At 48.6% G+C, this 20940-nt stretch overlaps 1 protein-coding gene across 1 annotated transcript in view; it reads right to left on the bottom strand.

Annotated features, from left to right (window-relative positions):
• Positions 1 to 20940, bottom strand: part of LOC126262794 (ribitol-5-phosphate transferase FKTN-like) — a 119482-nt gene that overhangs the window by 59900 nt on the left and 38642 nt on the right. The window contains exon 2 of the mRNA XM_049959616.1: positions 8 to 352. Within this exon, the coding sequence (XP_049815573.1) occupies positions 8 to 307 (300 nt within the window). The 5' untranslated portion in view covers positions 308 to 352. The remainder of the gene's footprint in view (positions 1 to 7; positions 353 to 20940) is intronic.

Genomic DNA, 20940 nt, shown 5'->3' with positions numbered 1-20940 from the left:
TACTCACGATGTTCTTCAGTTCTCTAAATAGTGTTGCAAAAGATACAATCCTATCTTCGGTACACCATGTGCATACAGTATCTGAAGACTTCTTACTGCCACTGATATTATCTAGGATTATTTTATCAATGATGATAAGCTGCAATTGCAACTGTGCTGTAATATTAGAAATAATCTGAATGTCTCTGCTGTAGTCTGTCTTCCTTTTACTGTGTGGATATAATAGTATTGCAAGAAGGCTTAACTGGGCTGCAAGCAAAACTAATGCAGCAAATAAGATTAAATGAATTGCAGATCGCTTCTTCATAGTGGCAAAGGATCACTAACTGCCACATCAGAATTGGCCTCGGCACTGTAAGAGACAGCAATCAGGTTCAAATACAATCCAGCTTTGCTAATTACATAAATAACAATACACTTACAAACTATAAGAAATAAAAATAAAATGAAATTGTTGTTCTCAAAGCAAATGTGTAAAACTACTGCACACATGAAGATCTTGGAAGTATTATTTTAATGGAGTTCATAGCTTTCAGCCTATCTTTCCATAATTCTGGTATCCAGTTGGTTTATTAGTGATATCTTAAAAAAATGTTTCATTACATCTTCGATTCTGAGCTGATACACTGCAATTTAAATCACTTCCTCTTTAACATTACTTATGACAGAAATTTTAGCTCCAGGCATAGTCCATATCAATTCAGGCAGGCTAGGAAAAAACCTTACCTTCATAGTCCTGGATGTTATTGAATTTAGTATATGTTAAAATGAAGGACAAAGTAAGGAGCATGTATTTTTTTGTTTTCTCTAAAAAATTTCTGCTCTGAGATACAGCACTCCAAAGATGACACTGTGCATACCATTTTGAAGAGGTGAATTTTGGAAAAAAATTTTAACAGTTCTAGATATTTTGTTAGTTTTTTTTAATTTGAAAGATAATTGCTTTATGATTACAAAGAAATCCTCTATTTGGACTTATATGTCAGAGTTCTTTTATTATAGCATTCTGAACTTTTTTTTATAATTTATGGATTTTTTTTTTCAAAAATGCCGATCCATAAAACTGATTTTTTTCTGTTGATTAGTACCATATAGTTCTACATTCTCTGAAAAGGAGAGCTTTCACTTTTAGGTTGAACAGGTTTTATAAACAACTGAAATTTTTGCCATACATATAACCTGTTTTATTACATTATCACATAACAGGCTCATAAAAATCAAAACTGTTGTAACTGCGACCAGGACGGTTGCGGGGTAGCAATGACAGAAAGCGCGTTGGGACCCGCGAACAACAACACAACGGAAGAGGACGGACACGACCAACGAAGGACAGAATGAATACACAAGACCGAACAACAGAGTCACAAGGAAACAATCACGTCCACTCGTACACGAACCAGGAAGTACGCAGTCTAGCACAAAGAGAGGTGTAAACCGACGTAAGCGAGATTAGACTGACTGGCTGAGCAAGAGGCCGGTGCTTAAGTACGCTGTCGGAGGCACTGCTATTGGCCGCTGGGACCACATGTTCAACTGTGGCACCCTCACACTAAAAGCGGGCCAGAAGGCGCGTGCTGCCACTGCTTATGGCGCGATGGTGCAGAGACCTCTATGGGTCTTCGACGTCCAAGACGTCTGGCACGGATTCAAATTCCGCGGCGCATGGTACCAGGAAAACCACGACATATTTAACATAATTTTAGTTTTGAAAGATGAGTAAGGGACTCATTTTTCAAGCATTTTAAATGGTTCTAAAATGTATGTGGAAGGCCCAAAGCCAGCCGTGGTGGTCTCACGGTTCTAGGTGCGCAGTCCGGAACCGTGAGACTGCTACGTTCGCAGGTTTGAATCCTGCCTCGGGCATGGATGTGTGTGATGTCCTTAGGTTGGTTAGGTTTAAGAAGTTCTAAGTTCTAGGGAGACACCCTCTACCAAGCGAAACGGCCTCCTAGGAGGGCGGATGAGCACGTAGAGGCAGGGCACTCTCTTGTCCTTGGGATGGGAAACTGTCCCTAAAGGCGGAAGAGCCACATGATGGCCAACGGCATAGAATGAAGAAGGCAAGGAGAAACCACTTCATTAAAGATCTAATTAGATTTCTCAAGTATCAGCAGCCATAATATGAATATGAAACAAGCTCTAGTAAAAATGCAATCCGGAGTAATAGCCCCTCATTCGGTTCTCCGGGAGGGGACTACCAGAGGTCTCGTTTCAACAGTTCATAGGAAGAAAGGAAATAAAAAGAGCTATAGTAGAATTGGAACGTGGAACGTCCGCACCTTACTGCAGATGGGGAAGCTCGAAAACCTTAAGCAAGAAATGAAGAAAATGAAGTTGGATATACTAGGAGTGTCTGAAATGAGATGGCCTAACTGCGGAGATTTCTGGAGTGATGAGTACAGGATAATTCACACAGGAACGATAGAAGATAGACCTGGAGCAGGTGGGGTTGGAGTAGTTATGAGTCGAAAATTGGGGCAGAGAGTGAAGGGATATATACAATATGGAGGAAGGATAATACTTGTCAGTCTGGATACCAAACCTACAGAGACGGTTGTGATACAGGTCTATATGCCTACCACAAACCAGGAGGATGAGGAAGTTGAAGCTGTATATGAAGAGTTAAATGGAGCCTTGAGAGGAATCAAAGGAGAAACAAATTTAATAATCATGGGAGACTGGAACGCAATAGTAGGAGATAAAGAGGTACAGCCAGCTGTTGGACGCTAAGGCCTTGGTAAAAGGAATGATAGAGGAGACCGACTTATAGAATTTTGTAACAGGAATCAACTGATAATATCGAACACGTGGTTTCAACATCACCCCCATAGAAGATACACCTGGAAGTCACCAGGGGATAGAGAACGATACCAAATTGATTACATTCTAGTCAAAAATAGATTTAGAAATCAACTAAAAGACTCTAGAGCATACGCAAGCCCAGATATTGTGAGTGATCACAACATGGTTGTTGCGGAATGCCGACTCAAGTTCAAATGCATAAGGAAGAAAATAGGAAATGGAAAACTGGATATAGGGAAGCTTGGAAACCGTGAGACGCAGAAGGAGTTCCAAGAAAGGGCTAAGGATCTAATTCAACAGCATCCTATAGAGAATGTAGAACAACATTGGGAAAATATTAGAGATGGCCTAATAAAAGCAGCCGAAGAGATAATTGGAAAACAAAAACCTGAAAAGAGGAAGGAGTGGATAACTGATGAAATAATACTTATGTTTGAGGAAAGAAGGAAGCTCAAAAATAATGAAACGGAAGAAGGGAAAACGGCATACCGAGTGCTTAGGAACAAAATCAACAGGAAGTTGAAGCAAGTAAAAGAAAGATTCCTTGAAGACAGATGCAAAGAAGTTGAAGACCTTCTGAAGAAAGGGAACCTTGAATTAGCATACAAAACAGTGAAACGCTTCTTCTCAGGAGGACAAAGGATTAGATGTAATGCCCTAATAAGAGAGGATAATAAGATGGTGTATAATCATGAAGATATAGCACTTACGTGGAAGGAATACCTAGAGAAATTATATGGAGGCAACGTACAAGATGACATGATTGAAAGTGAGGACGAAGTAGATAAAGTGAACTAGGAGACAGCATACTAAGGTCTGAATTTGATCAGGCACTACAGGCACTTAAGCACGGAAAAGCACCAGGAATTGACTCATTGCCTGCAGAAATCATCAAAGCAGCTGGAACAGAAATAAAAGATAAATTGTATAAATTAATCTGCCAAATATATGATACTGGAGAGCTGCCTGAGGACTTCAAAAAGTGTATTATTGTTCCATTACCAAAGAAAATGCCAGCAAAATCGTGTGCACAATACAGAACCCTCAGCCTAACATCACATGCATCAAAAATTTTGACGACCATCCTCCTCAGAAGAATTGAAGGGAACGTGGAATGCATGCTCACAGAAGACCAGTTTGGCTTTAGAAGAGGGAGAGGTACGCGAGAAGCCATTATGGCCCTAAGGCTCATAATAGAAAAAAGAATGGAAAAAGGAAAGGACACCTACATAGCATTTGTTGACCTCGAAAAGGCCTTTGATAAGGTTGAATGGAAAAAACTATTCCAGATATTGAGGGAAACTGGAGCTAAGTACAAGGACAGGAGAACGATATGGAACATATACAAAGAAGAGGTGGCAATAGTGAGATGTGGGGAACATCAACAACAAGCAAAAATTAAACAGGGTGTGAGACAGGGATGTGCACTCTCCCCTGTCCTCTTTAATATGTACATACAAAAAGCAATGGACGAGGTCAGAGAAAAGTTAGGACAAGCTAATGGAATCAGGATCCAGGGAAAAATAGTTGATATGCTGCGTTTTGCGGATGACATTGCTGTCCTAGCGGAAAATGAGGAAGAATTACAAGTAGTGTTGGAGGAAATGGAAAACACTCTTGCTACATGGTTGGTTGGTTGGTCTTTTTCCAAAGACAAAGAACACCCACAGAGAATAAAAACGAGGAACAGAATAGAACACAGACGAAACAGAACAAGACAAAACGAACTAAAACCACACAGAGTGTGACGGTGGTTGGCCGACCATAGAAATAAAAAAGGAAAAGTCAACCACTGAGAAACACATTAAAAAAAATCAGTTTAAAATCATAGGCCAAAGGCCAGAATCAACACAAAACAATAAAATAAAACAGAAACACTCAGATTAAATGATAAAATCCCCCTGCCCGAAGAAAACGTAAAACTAAGTCAGCCATAGTGGAGTCGTCTGTTAAAAGGGCAGGGAGCGTATCAGGCAGCGCAAATGTCTGCCTGACCACAGCTAAAAGGGGGCAGGCCATCAAAATGTGGGCCACTGTCAAAGCAGCCCCACATCGACATAGAGGAGGGTCCTCCCGGCGCAGTAAATAACTGTGTGTCAGCCGGGAGTGGCCAATGCGGAGCCGGCAAAGAACGACTGAGTCCCTGCGAGTGGCTCGCAGGGATGACCGCCACACAGCCGTCGTCTCCTTGACATCACGGAGTTTATTGCGCGTTGTCAGTTCGCGCTATTCATCGTCCCATAGCGCCAAGATTTTGCGGCAGAAGACTGCCCGCAAATCAGTCTCTGGGAGGCCAACGTCCAGAGATGGCTTACTGGTGGCCTCTTTCGCCAGGCGGTCAACATGTTCGTTACCCGGGATACCGACATGACCGGGGGTCCACACAAAGACCACAGAGCGGCCGCTACGGGCAAGAGTATGCAGAGACTCATGGATAGCCAGCACCAGACGAGAACGAGGAAAACACTGGTCGAGAGCTCGTAAACCGCTCAGGGAATCGCTACAGATAACGAAGGACTCGCCTGAGCAGGAGCGGATATGCCCTAGGGCACGAAAGATGGCGACCAGCTCAGCAGTGTAAACGCTGCAGCCATCCGGCAAGGAACGTTGTTCGGAATGGTCCCCTAGAGTTAGCGCATAACCGACTCGACCAGCAACCATCGAGCCGTCGGTGTAAACAATGCCAGAGCCCTGATACGTGGCCAGGATGGAATGAAAGCGGCGGCGGAAGGCCTCTGGAGGGACTGAGTCCTTCGGGCACTGTGCCAAGTCGAGCCGAAGGCAAGGGCGACGAACACACCATGGGGGTGTATGCAAAGTAGCCCGGAAAGGAGGTGGAACAGTGAAAACCCGAAGCCCAGAGAGAAGCTCTTTGACGCGGACCGCTATTGTACAACCAGACCGGGGCCGACGTTCTGGCAGACGGACGACCGATCGCGGGAACAGGAGACGATAGTTAGGATGCCCGGGCGAGCTTAGAACATGGGCAGTATAAGCGGCCAGCAAACGTTGGCGTCGGAACCGCAGTGGAGGTACACCTGCCTCCACTAGTACGCTGTCCACAGGGCTGGTGCGGAAAGCACCAGTGGCAAGGCGTATCCCGCTGTGGAGAATTGGGTCCAGCACCCGTAACGCAGATGGGGATGCTGAGCCATAAGCCAGGCTCCCATAATCCAGGCGGGACTGGATGAGCGCCTGGTAGAGCCGTAACAGGGTAGAGCGGTCGGCGCCCCAGCGGGTGTGGCTCAAACATCGCAGAGCATTGAGATGCCGCCAACATGCCTGTTTGAGCTGCCGGATATGAGGCAGCCAAGTCAACCGGGCATCGAAAACCACCCCCAAAAACCTGTGGGTCTCCACCACAGCAAGCAGTTCGTCGGCAAGATAAAGCTGCGGCTCAGGATGGACTGTTCGGCGCCGGCAGAAATGCATAACGCGGGTCTTGGCTGCCGAAAACTGAAACCCATGCGCTACAGCCCAAGACTGCGCCTTGCGGATAGCGCCCTGTAGCTGACGTTCAACCGCTGCAATGCCAGTAGAGCTGTAATAAAGGCAGAAGTCGTCAGCATACAGGGAAGCGGAGACAGAATTTCCCACGGCCGCAGCAAGCCCGTTAATGGCTATTAAAAACAGACAGACACTTAAAACAGAACCCTGTGGCACACCGTTCTCCTGGACGTGGGAGGAACTATACGAGGCCGCGACTTGCACGCGGAAGGTACGACACGACAGAAAATTGCGGATAAAAATCGGCAGAGGACCCCGAAGACCCCATCCATGAAGCGTAGAAAGGATGTGATGACGCCATGTCGTATCGTACGCCTTCCGCATGTCGAAAAAGACAGCGACCAGGTGCTGACGGCGGGCAAAGGCAGTACGGATGGCCGACTCCAGGCTCACCAGATTGTCGGTGGCGGAGCGGCCTTTACGGAACCCACCCTGAGACGGAGCAAGAAGGCCCCGAGACTCCAGTACCCAATTCAAGCGCCGGCTCACCAGCCGTTCAAGCAACTTGCAAAGAACGTTGGTGAGGCTAATGGGACGGTAGCTGTCCACCTCCAGACGGTTCTTTCCAGGTTTCAAAACGGGGATGACAACGCCTTCCCGCCATTGCGACGGAAACTCCCCCTCGACCCAAAGACGGTTGTAAAGATCGAGAAGGCGCCGCTGGCAGTCCACTGAAAGGTGTTTCAGCATCTGACAGTGGATGCCATCTGGCCCAGGAGCGGTATCAGGGCAAGCAGCTAGGGCACTGCGAAATTCCCACTCACTAAATGGAGCATTGTAAGATTCTAGGTGGTTGGTGCGAAACGAAAGGCTCCGACGTTCCATCCGCTCTTTAATGGAGCGGAAGGCCTGGGGGTAATTCGCAGAGGCGGAACTCATAGCAAAATGCTCTGCTAAGCGATTTGCAATGACGTCGGAGTCAGTACAAACTGCTCCATTCAGTGAGAGCGCAGGGACGCTGGCAGGTGTCCGATGGCCGTAGACGCGTCGAATCTTGGCCCAGACCTGCGATGGAGTGACATGGAGGCCAATGGTGGATACATACCGCTCCCAGCACTCCTTCTTGCCTTGGCGGATAAGGAGGCGGGCCCGCGCACGCAGCCGTTTGAAGGCGATAAGGTGGTCGATGGAGGGATGTCGCTTGTGACGCTGGAGCGCCCGCCGGCGGTCTTTAATCGCTTCAGCGATCTCAGGCGACCACCAAGGCACAGTCCGCCGCCGAGGGGACCCACAGGAACGGGGAATGGCTGATTCGGCGGCAGTAACGATGCCGGTGGTGACCGATTGAACCACCGCATCAATGTCATCAGTAGAGAGAGGCTCAAAAGCGGCAGTGGAGGAGAACAAGTCCCAGTCAGCCTTATTCATAGCCCATCTGCTAGGGCGCCCAGAAGAGTGGCGCTGTGGTAGTGACAGAAAGATCGGAAAGTGGTCACTACCACACAGGTCGTCATGCACACTCCATTGGACAGACGGTAAGAGGCTATGGCTACAGATTGAAAGGTCAATGGCGGAGTAGGTGCCATGCGCCACACTGAAGTGTGTGAAGGCACCATCATTTAACAGCGAGAGATCGAGCTGCGACAAGAAACCCTCAACGATGGCGCCTCGACCTGTTGCCACTGACCCACCCCACAGAGGGTTATGGGCGTTGAAGTCGCCCAAGAGCAAGAAAGGTGGCGGCAATTGGGCGACCAGTGCAGCCAGGACATGCTGCGAGACATCACCATCCGGTGGAATGTAAACACTGCAGACGGTAACAGCCTGTGGCGTCCACACGCGTACAGCGACAGCCTCTAAGGGCGTCTGGAGAGGGACAGACTCGCTGTGCAGAGTGTGAAGGACATATATGCAGACGCCACCAGACACCCTTTCATAAGCTGCTCGGTTCTTATAATAACCCCGATAGCCACGGAGGGCGGGGGTTCGCAGTGCAGGAAACCAAGTTTCCTGGAGAGCAATGCAGAAGAAAGGGTGAAGGCTGATAAGTTGGCGGAGCTCAGCGAGATGGTGGAAGAAACCGCTGCAGTTCCACTGGAGGATGGTAGTAGCCATTGCGGAGAAAGGCGTGACGGGACTGGGAAGGCAGATTACGCCGCTGGGTCACCTGCCACATCCGATGGAGCACCCGTGCAAGTGCTACCCATTGCGTCTGAGGGACTGGCGAGATCGAGGTCCTCAGCGGACGCAAGGATCTCCACCTCATCCTCAGATGCAGAGCTTTTATGTAGCGGTGGAGTAGGTGCCACCGCAGGTGTCTTGGACTTGCGGGTCTTCAGAGTCGTTTTCTCTCGCTGTTCCTTTGGTTGCCGTTGGTGAGAGGGCTTATTGGAGTCAGTCTCTGGGACCGAAGTGGAACGCGAAGCCCGTCGACCAGCGACCTGTGGCTGCTTCAGCCACTGGCTGGTGTCTGCTGTGCCGCTGGTAGGAACCTGGGAAGGGAGTGACCCAAGGGATCCCTTCCGAGCGAGAGAAGCCGAAGAAGACTTACGCTTCTCCGGCTGAGAAGGGGGGACTGGCGTCCACGATGGTTTAGTGGGTGCTGCTCCCGAGGTAGATGGTGTGGGAGCAACAGCAAGAGAAGGGGCCCCCGTGGTCAAGGGGGCAGGTGAGGTCCTCTGGTTCCGAGAGCTGACTGTATATCTTGCAGCTGAAGGAGCTGGAGTAGGAGTGACAGTGGAGGCATAAGATGACATCATGCGCACGGGATGTAGCCGTTCAAATTTCCGCTTGGCCTCAGTGTAAGTCAGTCGGTCCAGGGTCTTATATTCCATGATTTTGCGTTCTTTCTGTAAGACACTACAGTCCGGCGAGCAAGGGGAATGAGGCTCTCCACAGTTGACACAGACGGGAGGCGGAGCACATGGAGTATCGGGATGAGATGGGCGTCCACAATCTCGACATGTGAGGCTAGAAGTACAGCGAGAGGACATGTGACCGAACTTCCAGCACTTAAAGCACCGCATCGGGGGAGGGATATAGGGCTTGACGTCACATCGGTAGACCATCACCTTGACCTTTTCCGGTAACGTATCACCCTCGAAGGCCAAGATGAAGGCACCGGTAGCAACCTGATTGTCCCTCGGACCCCGATGAACGCGCCGGACGAAATGTACACCTCGTCGCTCTAAGTTGGCGCGCAGCTCGTCATCGGACTGTAAAAGGAGATCGCGGTGAAAAATAAGTCCCTGAACCATATTTAAGCTTTTATGGGGGGTGATAGTGACAGAAACATCCCCCAACTTCGTACAAGCGAGCAAGGCTCGTGACTGGGCAGAGGATGCCGTTTTTATTAAGACTGACCCTGACCGCATCTTGGACAAGCCCTCCACCTCCCCGAACTTGTCCTCTAAATGTTCCACAAAAAACTGAGGCTTCACAGACACAAACGATTCCCCGTCAGCTCTGGTACAGACGAGATACCGGGGCGAATACCTGTCGCTCTCATTCATAGCCTTTCGTTCCTCCCATGGTGTGGCCAGGGAGGGGAACGATTTGGGGTCATACACATTAGCCTTAAAGTGAGCTTTGGAACGCTTAGAGACTGCTGACGGCTGGCCGCCAGCGAGAGATGATGTACCACGCTTCATTGCGGGTCATCCGCCCTGATGCCACCTACTCCGACCAAGGGCCCTCCCCACGGGCGCCACCCAGCCGCAGCAATAGCCACCTGGCAGGACGGCCATTGCCGGGAGTCCTGATGCCCCAAGGAGATGGGCATCTACTCCTTGGCATACGTGGGGAGTTAACGGCGCAGGCATCAGTAGAGCGATCCCTGTGTTGTCAGGGGGGCTACAACCAAGAGGGTACATGGCGGCCCCACCACAACGGGCTGGCTACTGTGCTGGATCTTAGGTGCAAAACTGTCCAAGGTCGTTGTTGCAGTTAAAAACAACACCACAGAGTGCAGGGTGGTAATCGCCCAAGAGATGGAAAACGAGCGGGACACCATTGCAACAACGAAAAAGCCGGCTAAAGGTCTCAATGCACGACGGATACAGTGCACCATGTAAGGCGCCCTTCCCCAATTGGCTCGCTCTTTGGAAGAATTTAGAAAGATGGAGGTCAAACCCGAGAGGGGACCATCACATAAGGCCGAAACATTTGAGACTCCTTTTAGTCGCCTCTTACGACAGGCAGGAATACCGCGGGCCTATTCTAACCCCCGAACCCGCAGGGGGGTCTTGCTACATGGTACAACATGAAAATTAATAAGTCAAAAACAAAAATCTTAGTTGCAAGCAAACAAAATAATCAAGCAATTACGAATATAAGGCTGAATGGAGAGAAGCTGAAAGAAATACAAGACTTTGTCTACTTGGGAAGCAGAATAACATCAGATGGTCGTAGTAGGAAAGATGTAATAAGTAGAATAAATCAGGCAAAGACTGCATTCTATAAAAGGAAAGGACTCCTCACATCAAATATGATAAGTCTGTCGTTAAGGAAGCGGTTAATAAAGACCTTTGTTGGGAGTGTGCTTCTCTACGGCAGCGAAACCTGGACACTTGGAGAGGACGAAAGAAGAAGGATTGAAGGATTCGAAATGTGGTGTCTGCGAAGGATGTTAAAAATTCCATGGACGGCCAGGATGACAAATGAAGAAGTCCTGCAGAGAGCGGAGGAAGTTCCAGTTCTTTGGAAGACGGTCAAGAAGAGGAGAGATATATGGATGGGACACATTCTGAGACATGAAAGTCTTCTCCACACTATAACGGAAGGCCTTGTGGAGGGCAAAAGGGCAAGAGGCAGACCTAGAAGAAAGTACATAAGCCAGATAATGCAGGACCTAGGATGCGGAAGTTTCACGGAATTGAAGAGGCTGGCCGACAATCGCACTGACTGGAGAGCTGCTGCAAATCAATCTTAGGATTGGCAACTTAAGAAGAAGAAGAAGAAGAAGAAGAAGAAGAAGAAGAAGAAGTTCTAGGGGACTGATGACCACAGCAGTTGGGTCCCATAGTGCTCAGAGCCATTTGAACCATTTGAAGGTCCAAAGACTTAAAGGTTTCAATTTATACAACTTCTGTGCGCTCTGTTTTGTACAGAAATTAGCGGGTCAATGAACTAAAAATGTGTTCACAGCTTCAAGTATCTTCTTTTCATTTAGTGAGTTGCCTTCCTGTTGAACCAATATGGACCAGAGCACTTACAATCTTCAAAACATTATGAACAGGAAGTGAGCACTGATGGCATTGATTCTGTCCTTCAGCTGGAAACCTATATCCAGCAGCTGGTCCATGTGGTAGCATAAAGTTCACTACAGTTTCGTTTAACTCATGACAGCTGTCTATAATCTCTGCAATCCATGAGTCACAGTCATACACACGTGCCACAAACACACTGCAGCTGTGTCAACTGGCAAATTCCTCATGAAAACACAGAACTCACTAGATGGTCTCAGATTTCTTAGAAGCCTCTTCAGTAAATAAATTAGCACTGAACAATTACAGTACAGAAAGCTACTATGGACAACCACGAGAAAGAAACTCCAAAATATATGCAACAATGAAAGTGAAAATAAATAACTGCAACAAAGACAATAGAAATAAACATTTTAACAAAGAAATTAGTGAGAAAAAGCTTCAGTGAAGACATACATTATCCTTTAAAGTTAAAAAAAAATTAAAATAAAACCTGTCCAAGTTAAAAATGGAAGCTCTCCTTTGCTGAGAATATAGTATTACATGATGATAATTAACAAAAAAAATTTAAAAAAATGCTGTAAATTATAAAAAAAAATTCACAGCCGAGAGTAAAAGGACTTTGACAGATATGTCCAACTAGAGGATACCATTGTAATCATAAAGCAATTATCTTTCATATAAAAAAAACTCTAACAAAATATCTAGAACTGTTACAGAGATACAGCATTTTTAAAAATTTTCTGAAATTCGGGTCTTCAAAATGGTTTTCGCAGTGTCATCTTTGGGGGCCTGTATCTCAGGGCAGGAATTTTTTTGGAGACAACAAAAATGTGTTTCTTACTTACTCATGAATTTTAACGTACGCTAAATTCAATAACATCCGAGACTATGAAGGTAACTCCCCCTGCCTGAAGTGATACAGCTAATGAATTGGATGTTATTGCAACCTTACACATTATCATCAACTGTACCATGTAATGGACTATCAATGATGAAGGGCAAAGCATTGTTAACACAGTTCAGTAACTAGCTTTGGGCGTACAAGAATCTAAAACTATGTTAGAAGATGGTGTTAAGAGTAAAGGTAATCCACATGTCACAAGTTAATCACATATCTTTAAAGAAAGATGAGATATGCACACTCAAACATTTCATTTTCTGAACAGCAGACTGCACTGTAAAGACCTATGATAAGCGACTCAAAATTATGCACTTGAACCACTTGACATGTAAATTCCAAGTGACATTTTCAACTAGCAACTCACAAGCACATACTTTATGCATGCTCATCATCTGCATAAAATGTGATAATAATAAGATTACTGAATTTGTGTATGTATGTCCTGCTTCTGCAATACTTCACAACTGCCAGAAAAAATTGTGACTTTTCGTATTTGATGGCAATATTAGGAAGATATATGCCTTAAGCATATCTAAAAGAGACCCCTCGAGCCAGAAACAATCATGTTCACAATTATTCTGCTGTTCACACAGGCACCGACTCCATGGGGCCTGAGACGCCTCAAACAATAGTTTGGGGGCAGGGGGCCGAGGCCTGCGCCTGCCCCCCCCCCCCCCCCCCCCCCAATAATTCAAGAAAATTAATAATTATATTATGATTTGTAAAATCACAAAATTATGTTGGAATTTTTTATTTTCCTCGTTTGATGATAGTTACCTATCAAAATACATTCAGTAATGAGTTAAAACAAATAATTATTATGGTAGTGAGTAGGTTAACTGAAAACGAGTGGTGTGAATCATGATAGTGTTACGGTGCTCCAGGCATACTTAGAATTTGTCCCGGTAAAGTCTGACGCCGGCGGCCCAGCAATGTGGCCACGGCGACATCAAAAGGATGGGAGCAAAAGCACCTGGAACCCTGTGCCTCGGCTCGCCTTGATGCTTCGAGACATTACGAATCTGTGGCTATATAAAGCCCACCCTGCTGTTGCAGTCATTCAGTGTGGACAGTTTTGTTCACTGCATGCTGCAGACATGTTTAGTGTTCTGACTGTAGTACCTAGTGGACTATTTTATATGAGTATATTTCACTCATTTACTTTAGTCTCTTAGGGTATTGTGACTTAAGTTTGCAATGGATAAATTTGTTACCAAAAAGGCACGCTTGGAAGATGATGATACTGCATGTCAAGCTCCAACAGTTATTGTGTTGTCAATTGCTTCATCATCTTCAGGCAAGAACGGTTCACAGCCAAAACCTCAACAATCTGATAAGGGAAGATCATTACAGAAGTCTTGATTGATCATATATACACGACTAGCATATGAAGCATCTACCGAAAAAGTTTTTTGCAAAACCCGCAAAGAGGCAGGTGCTAAAAATCTATTACAATTTTCTTCAAAAAAAGATGCATTTACGTTTGTAGGGTTTTCTAACTGGAAAAAGGGTTTGGAAATATTCTGTCTTCATGAAAATACATTTATGCATAAAAAAGGTGTTCTGAAACTAAATTCTATCACTAACCGAAGTGTGGCAGCCCAATTGAATGAACAGTTAGATAGTGATATGAAGAATGGCCATTTAGCTCTTGAGACCATTTTTACTACCATGCAGTTTCTATGCCGACAAGGACTAGCAATTAGAGGGCACAAAGATGTAAACTCAATTTTTTATCAATTGCTGAAACTCCGAAAGAATGAGATACCCGAGTTTAAAGATTGTTTAGGGCATTCAGGGTATAAGTACATGTCTCACGATATTCAAAAAGAGATCATTGATCTACTAGGAAAGTCTATGTTGAGAAAGGTATTGGCTTAAATCAAGAAGACTGAACATTTTTCTATTATGGTTGACAAAACGAGTGATTCTTTGATTCACAAGCAAGTTTCATTCGTACTGTAAAAGGAAAAAATATATGAGGGCTTGATTTGTACGAGGTGCATTCAAGTTCTAAGGCCTCAGATTTTTTTTCTCCGGACTGGAAAGAGAGAGAAACATGTGCATTGTTTTAAAATGAGGCCGCGGTCATTGTCAATACGTCCCAGAGATGGCAGCACCGTACGGCAGATGGAATTTTACCGCCAGCGGTGAGAATGAGAACTGTTTTAAATACTTAAAATGGCGACGTTTTCCTTACTTGAACAGCGTGCAATCATTCGTTTTCTGAATTTGCGTGGTGTGAAACCAATTGAAATTCACTGACAGTTGAAGGAGACATGTGGTGATGGAGTTATGGATGTGTCGAAAGTGCGTTCGTGGGTGCGACAGTTTAATAAAGGCAGAACATCGTGTGACAACGAACCGAAACAACCTCAGGTTCGCACAAGCCGGTCTGACGACATGATCGAGAAAGTGGAGAGAATTGTTTTGGGGGATCGCCGAATGACTGTTGAACAGATCGCCTCCAGAGTTGGCATTGCTGTGGGTTCTGTGCCCACAATCCTGCATGACGACCTGAAAATGCGAAAAGTGTCATCCTGGTGTTTCTTTTCTTTTTTTTTTTTTTTGTCGTTTAAGGGCGCTCAACTACTGAGGTCATTAGCGCCCAGTCACAATTGTTAGAGCACATAGAATCTAGTAAAACTCAAGGGGAGGGGGGGGGGGATACACACACACACCAGAAAGTCCTTACAAAGATGCAGATTATATAAGTAAAAGAGTTAGATGTCTTTGGACAAGCCAGTCAAAGTTATAAAACGAAGAACACGAGCAGCTGCTCGAGCGTCATCAGCTAAAATATCCGATAAAGTAGATGGCAGGGACAGGACAACACGAGATTGACTAAAGCGGAGACACGACAATAAAACATGGCGCACTGTTAATGCTTGACCACAAGGGCACTGCGGGGCTGGGTCACCGGAGAGCAGGTAGAGGTGGCTAAACCGGCAATGCCCAATCCGCAACCTGGTCAGAAGGACCTCTTCTCGCTGAGTTGGTCGGGAGGAGGTTGTCCAAGCAGTTGGGAACGGTTTTACTGCTCGGAGCTTGTTTCCTTGAAGGGATGACCAAGTATCCCACCACAACGACACAAGCCTCTTACAAACAACCCCACTAACGTCAGATGACGGGACACAATGGGAGGCCGGCCGAGGCAGGAGGACTGCAGCCTTGGCTGCAGCATCAGCAGCCTCATTCCCAGGCACTCCTACATGTCCGGGAACCCAAAGAAAGCTGACAGGAGAGCCATCATCAGCGAAAGAATGGAGGGACTGCTGGATCCGTTGCACCAAGGGATGGACCGGATAGGGAGCTCCAAGGCTCTGAAGAGCACTGAGTGAATCAGAGCAGAGTACATACGATGAATGGCGGTGGCGGCGGGCATACTGAACGGCCTGATGGAGAGCAAAAAGCTCGGCCGTAAAGCTGGAACATTGGTCGAGGAGCCGGTATTTAAAGGTGACGGCCCCGACGACAAAGGCACAGCCGACACCATCGTCAGTTTTGGAGCCATCGGTGTAAATAAAGGTGTGACTGGCAAGTCGCGCACGAAGTTCGACAAACCGTGAGCAATACACTGCAGCCGGAGTACCCTCCTTCGGGAGCGAGCTGAGGTCGAGATAAATATGAACCGGACCCTGGAGCCAAGGTGGTGTCGGGCTCTCACCCTCTCTGAAGGTGGTAGGGAGGGCAAAATCCAATTGTCGAAGCAGGCGACGGAAGCGGACTCCAGGGGGCAGCAGGGCAGACACATACAACCCGTACTGACGGTCGGGAGAATCGGCGAAGAAGGACTGATAAGAGGGGTGGTCGGGCATTGACAACAGCCAGCAGGCATACCGACACAGCAGAACGTCACGCTTGTAGGTCAATGGTAATTCGGCAGCTTCAGCATAAAGACTCTCGACGGAACTAGTGTAGAAGGCTCCGGTCGCAAGACGTAACCCCCGATGGTGGATGGAGTTGAGACGGCGTAAGAGGGATGGCCGAGCAGACGAGTAGACGAAGCTCCCATAATCCAGCTTCGATCGGACTATGGACCAATACAAGTGAAGCAGGACAGTGCGATCCGCTCCCCAAGATGAACCACTAAGAACTCTGAGGACATTAAGGGAACGTGTACAACGGGCCGCCAAATAAGAGACGTGCGGAGACCAACAAAGTTTCCTGTCCAATGTGAGCCCTAGAAACTTAGTTGTTTCCACGAATGGGAGAACAACGGGACCGAGATGTAAGGATGGCAGAAGAAACGCTTTATAGTGCCAAAAGTTGATACAAACCGTCTTCTCTTCAGAGAACCGGAAGCCATTTGCGACGCTCCACGAGTATAGGCTGTCGAGACAACTCTGAAGGCAGTGCTCCAGGAGGCATGTTCTCTGGGCACTGCAGTAGATCACGAGAAAGGTATTGGACATTAGGTGGAATGCAATCCATAATTGGATTGATCGCGATGGCAAAAAGGGCTACGCTCAAGACAGAGCCCTGAGGCACTCCATCCTCCTGGAGAAAGACGTCGGACAATACGGAACCCACACGTACCCTAAACTTTCGATCTGTTAAAAAGGAATCAATAAAAAGGGGCAGCCGACCGCGTAGACCCCACCTGTGCATAGTGCGGAGGATACCTCCTCTGCAACAGGTATGATAAGCCTTCTCCAAATCGAAGACCACGGCTACCGTTTGGCGCTTTCGCAAAAAGTTGTTCATGATGAATGTCGACAAGGTCACAAGGTGGTCAACAGCGGAGCGGCGGCGATGAAAGCCGCATTGAACATTGGTAAGTAGCCGTCGAGATTCAAGAATCCAGACTAACCGAGTGTTAACCATGCGCTCCATCACCTTACAGACACAGCTTGTAAGAGAAATGGGGCGGTAACTAGAAGGAAGGTGTCTATCCTTCCCAGGTTTGGGTATAGGAACAACGACGGCGTCATGCCAACGCATGGGGACCTGACCCTCGGTCCAGACGCGATTGTAGGTACGAAGAAGGAAGCTTTTGCCCGCCGGAGAAAGGTGTGCCAGCATCTGAACGTGAATGGCATCTGGCCCCAGAGCAGAGGACCGGGACAGTGTAAGGGCACGTTCAAGTTCCCGCATAGTAAAGGGGGCATTATAAGTTTCCAGATTCAGCGAGTGGAAGGAAGGTCACCGAGCCTCTTCTGCCTGTTTCCTGGGAAGAAAGGCAGGGTGGTAATGGGCGGAGCTTGAAACCTCCGCGAAAAAGTGGCCGAAGGCGTTGGAGACAGCCACAGGATCAACAAGGACCTCATTACCTGAGGTCAGGCCAGGTACCGAGTGGGCCTTAATGCCCGACAGCCGGCGCAGGCCACCCCAAACGACAGAAGAGGAAGTAAAACTGTTAAAGGAGCTGGTGAAAGAGGCCCAACAAGCTTTTTTGCTGTCTTTGATGACTCTACGGCATTGCGCTCGTTGTCGTTTGTATTCAATACAATTCGCCAACGTAGGATGGCGGCGAAAGGTGCGTAAAGCACGTCATCGAGCACGGATAGTCTCTCTACAAGCCTCATTCCACCAGGGGACGGAAACGCGACGTGAAAAAGAGGTAGTATGAGGAATGGAATGTTCAGCAGCATTGATGATAACAGCCGTGAGGTATTCGACCTGACTGTCACAACTGAGAAAATCGTGGTCCGGAAAGGTCGCCAGGGAGGAGTAAAGTCCCCAGTCAGCTTTCGGTATGTTCCAGCTCGAAGGACGTGGGGATGGGGTGTGGTGCAGGAGACGAACGACACAGGGGAAGTGGTCGCTCGAATAGGTGTCAGAAAGGACATACCACTCGAACCGACGAGCAAGAGTGGTAGAACAGATCGAAAGGTCCAAGTGGGAGTAGGTATGAGTAGAGTCCGAGAGGAAAGTCGGGGCGCCAGTATTGAGGCAGACAAGACTGAGATGGTTGAAGACATCTGCCAAGAGGGAGCCTCTTTGACAGGATGCAGGAGAGCCCCAAAGGGGATGATGGGCATTGAAGTCGCCAAACAATAAAAACGGCAGAGGGAGCTGAACAATCAGGTGCATCATGTCAGCCCGACTAACTGCGGATGACGATGGAGTGTAAACGGTACAAACTGAAAAAGTAAAGGCAGAAAGAGTAATACGGACAGCTATTGCTTGGAGTGGGGTGGTCAATGGGATGGGATGGTAATAGACATCATCCCGAACGAGCAACATGACCCCACCATGAGCTGGAATACCTTCCACAGGGGTGAGGTCATACCGCTCCGAGGTATAGTGGGTAAAGGCAAAACGGTCAGTTGGGCGCAACTTGGTTTCTTGGAGACCAAGGATGAGCGGACAGTGTAGGCGGAGGAGCAGTTGTAATTCCTCCCGATTAGATCGAATACCTCGTATGTTCCAATGTAACAAGGCCATCGCTAGTCAGAAAAAAGGGGGGAATGAGACGGGGGAACAGCTGGTCACCTCGACAGCCGCGGAGGGCCAGGTTTCGAGGGAACAACGGTACAACCGGCGGGAGGCGGATCCTGTTCCATCGAGTCGTCGCCAGCTGCGGCCGCTTTCCCGGGTTGTGTAGGAGGGGCAGCATCATTTGCCGACGAGAGGCCAGCTGAGCACCTGGCAGCAGAGCGTCCCGGCGAAACTGAGGACGGCCGGGAGCAGCGACTCACGGATGGAGCGTCAGACGAAACGCGCCGGGGTGGAGAGGGGGATAGAGACTTCTTCTTGGAGGCCTTCTTGGAAGTCCGAGGAGGCACAGGGATGGTGGGCTGGACCCGAAGAAGGTCCTCACGCGCGGGGTCCGTTTTGGAATGCTGGACCTCGGAAGCTGGGGTCCGGAACGTTTCCCCGATGGACGCCTGAGAATAGGATCGCTTCTCAGGCGGCGGGGGGGGGGGGGGAGGAGGAGGAAGGGTGGCCCCTGGGGCAGAGGGGGCGGGGGCCGCGGGGGAGGAGGATTTGGAAGGGAGGGATTTGGGAGGCGGAGGCATAGACCCCGGATGGGGGGAGGAGGTGGAGGGGGGACAGGATAGGGGTGAGGATAATATGGAAGGAGTGGACACGACTGAGGCAAACGAAGTTGTCAACGTCACGGGATGGAGGCGGTCATACCTCTTCCTGGCCTCAGAATAACAGAGATGATCCAAAGTTTTGAGTTCTTGAATCTTCTTCTCCTTCTGACACGCGGGGCAGTCTAAAGATCTAGGCGAGTGGATGCCAGGACAATTAACGCACCAAGGTGGTGGGGTGCATGTATGTTCCTCACGAAGAGGATGTCCACAATCGCCACAAAGGGGCTCAGCCTTGCACCGTGACGACATGTGCCCAAAATGCAAACACCGAAAGCAGCGCATAGGAGGCGGGACGTAAGGTCGCACGTCGCACCGGTAGCACATCACCTTTACCTTCTCCGGGAGAACGTCCCCCTCGAAGGCGAGGATAAAGGCCCCGGTGTCGATGCGACGGTCTTTGGGGCCGCGCTGGACTCGCCGGACGAAATGCACGCCTCGGCGCTCCAGGTTGGCCCTGAGCTCCTCATCAGATTGCAACAGTGGGTCCCGATGAAAAATAACCCCCTGCGTCCTATTCAGTGCCAGATGCGGGACAATGGACACTGGGATGTCCCCTAGTCGGTCGCACGCCTGGAGCGCCGCCGACTGTGTGGCGGAGGTGGTCTTTATAAGAACGCATTTTACTGAGAGCCTCGATTTCCCCGAAGATGTCCTCGATGTGCTGAACAAAGAACATGGGCTTGGAGGTGGCGAACGTCCCCCCATCGGTCCGAGAACAGACCAAATAGGGGGGGAAGTACTTCGCCCCAATCCGGCGGGCCTGTCCTTCCTCCCAGGGAGTGGCCAAGGGGGGAAAGGGCAGGAGAACCAGAACCAGAGACAGTACCTTTCTTTTTAAAAGACTCGGCCGCTGAGCGACCTGATACATGTTGACGTTTCAGCTGCGAAACGTCCGCCCCGATACCACCCACTCCGACCAGGGGCTCTCCCCACGGGCGCCACCCAGCCTCAGCAAGGGCCACCTGGCAGGATGACCGTTGCCGGAAGTCCTGATGCCCCAAGGAGACGGGCATCTACTCCTTGACCGACGTGGGGAGGGTGCAGCTCAGGTATGGGCAGTACGATCCCTGTGTTGTCAGGGGGCTACAACCTAGAGGGTACATGACGACCCCACCACAACAGGCTGGCTACCATGCTGGACTTCGGTTGCCATGGAAAGTCCATCATGATCGTAGGTGCAGATGGGGACGCACTATGGGCGTAACTTGTACAACCCATCAGGCATTTAGGCCCAATTTGAGGAATAGTGGGTATGGTTACAACGCCGTTACAATGCTGAGTGCCAAGGTCTTAGTGCACGGAGGACCAGTGATACACGACGTAAGGCGTCCTTCCCCAAAAGGCTCGTACTTCTGTAGAATTTTGAAAAATGGAGGTCAAACACCAAGGGGGACCATCACATGGAAGGCCGAAACGGTTGAAACTCCTTTTAGTCGCCTCTTACGACAGGCAGGAATACCTTGGGCCTATTCTTACCCCGGACCCACAGGGGGAGTCATCCAGGTGGGTGCCACGAATGCTGACGGACGACCACATG

Source organism: Schistocerca nitens, chromosome 6 (genome assembly GCF_023898315.1).
Source record: "Schistocerca nitens isolate TAMUIC-IGC-003100 chromosome 6, iqSchNite1.1, whole genome shotgun sequence".
Lineage (NCBI taxonomy): Eukaryota > Metazoa > Arthropoda > Insecta > Orthoptera > Acrididae > Schistocerca > Schistocerca nitens.
Note: the sequence above shows the minus strand (reverse complement) of the source record. Positions and strands in the feature narration are given on the sequence as shown.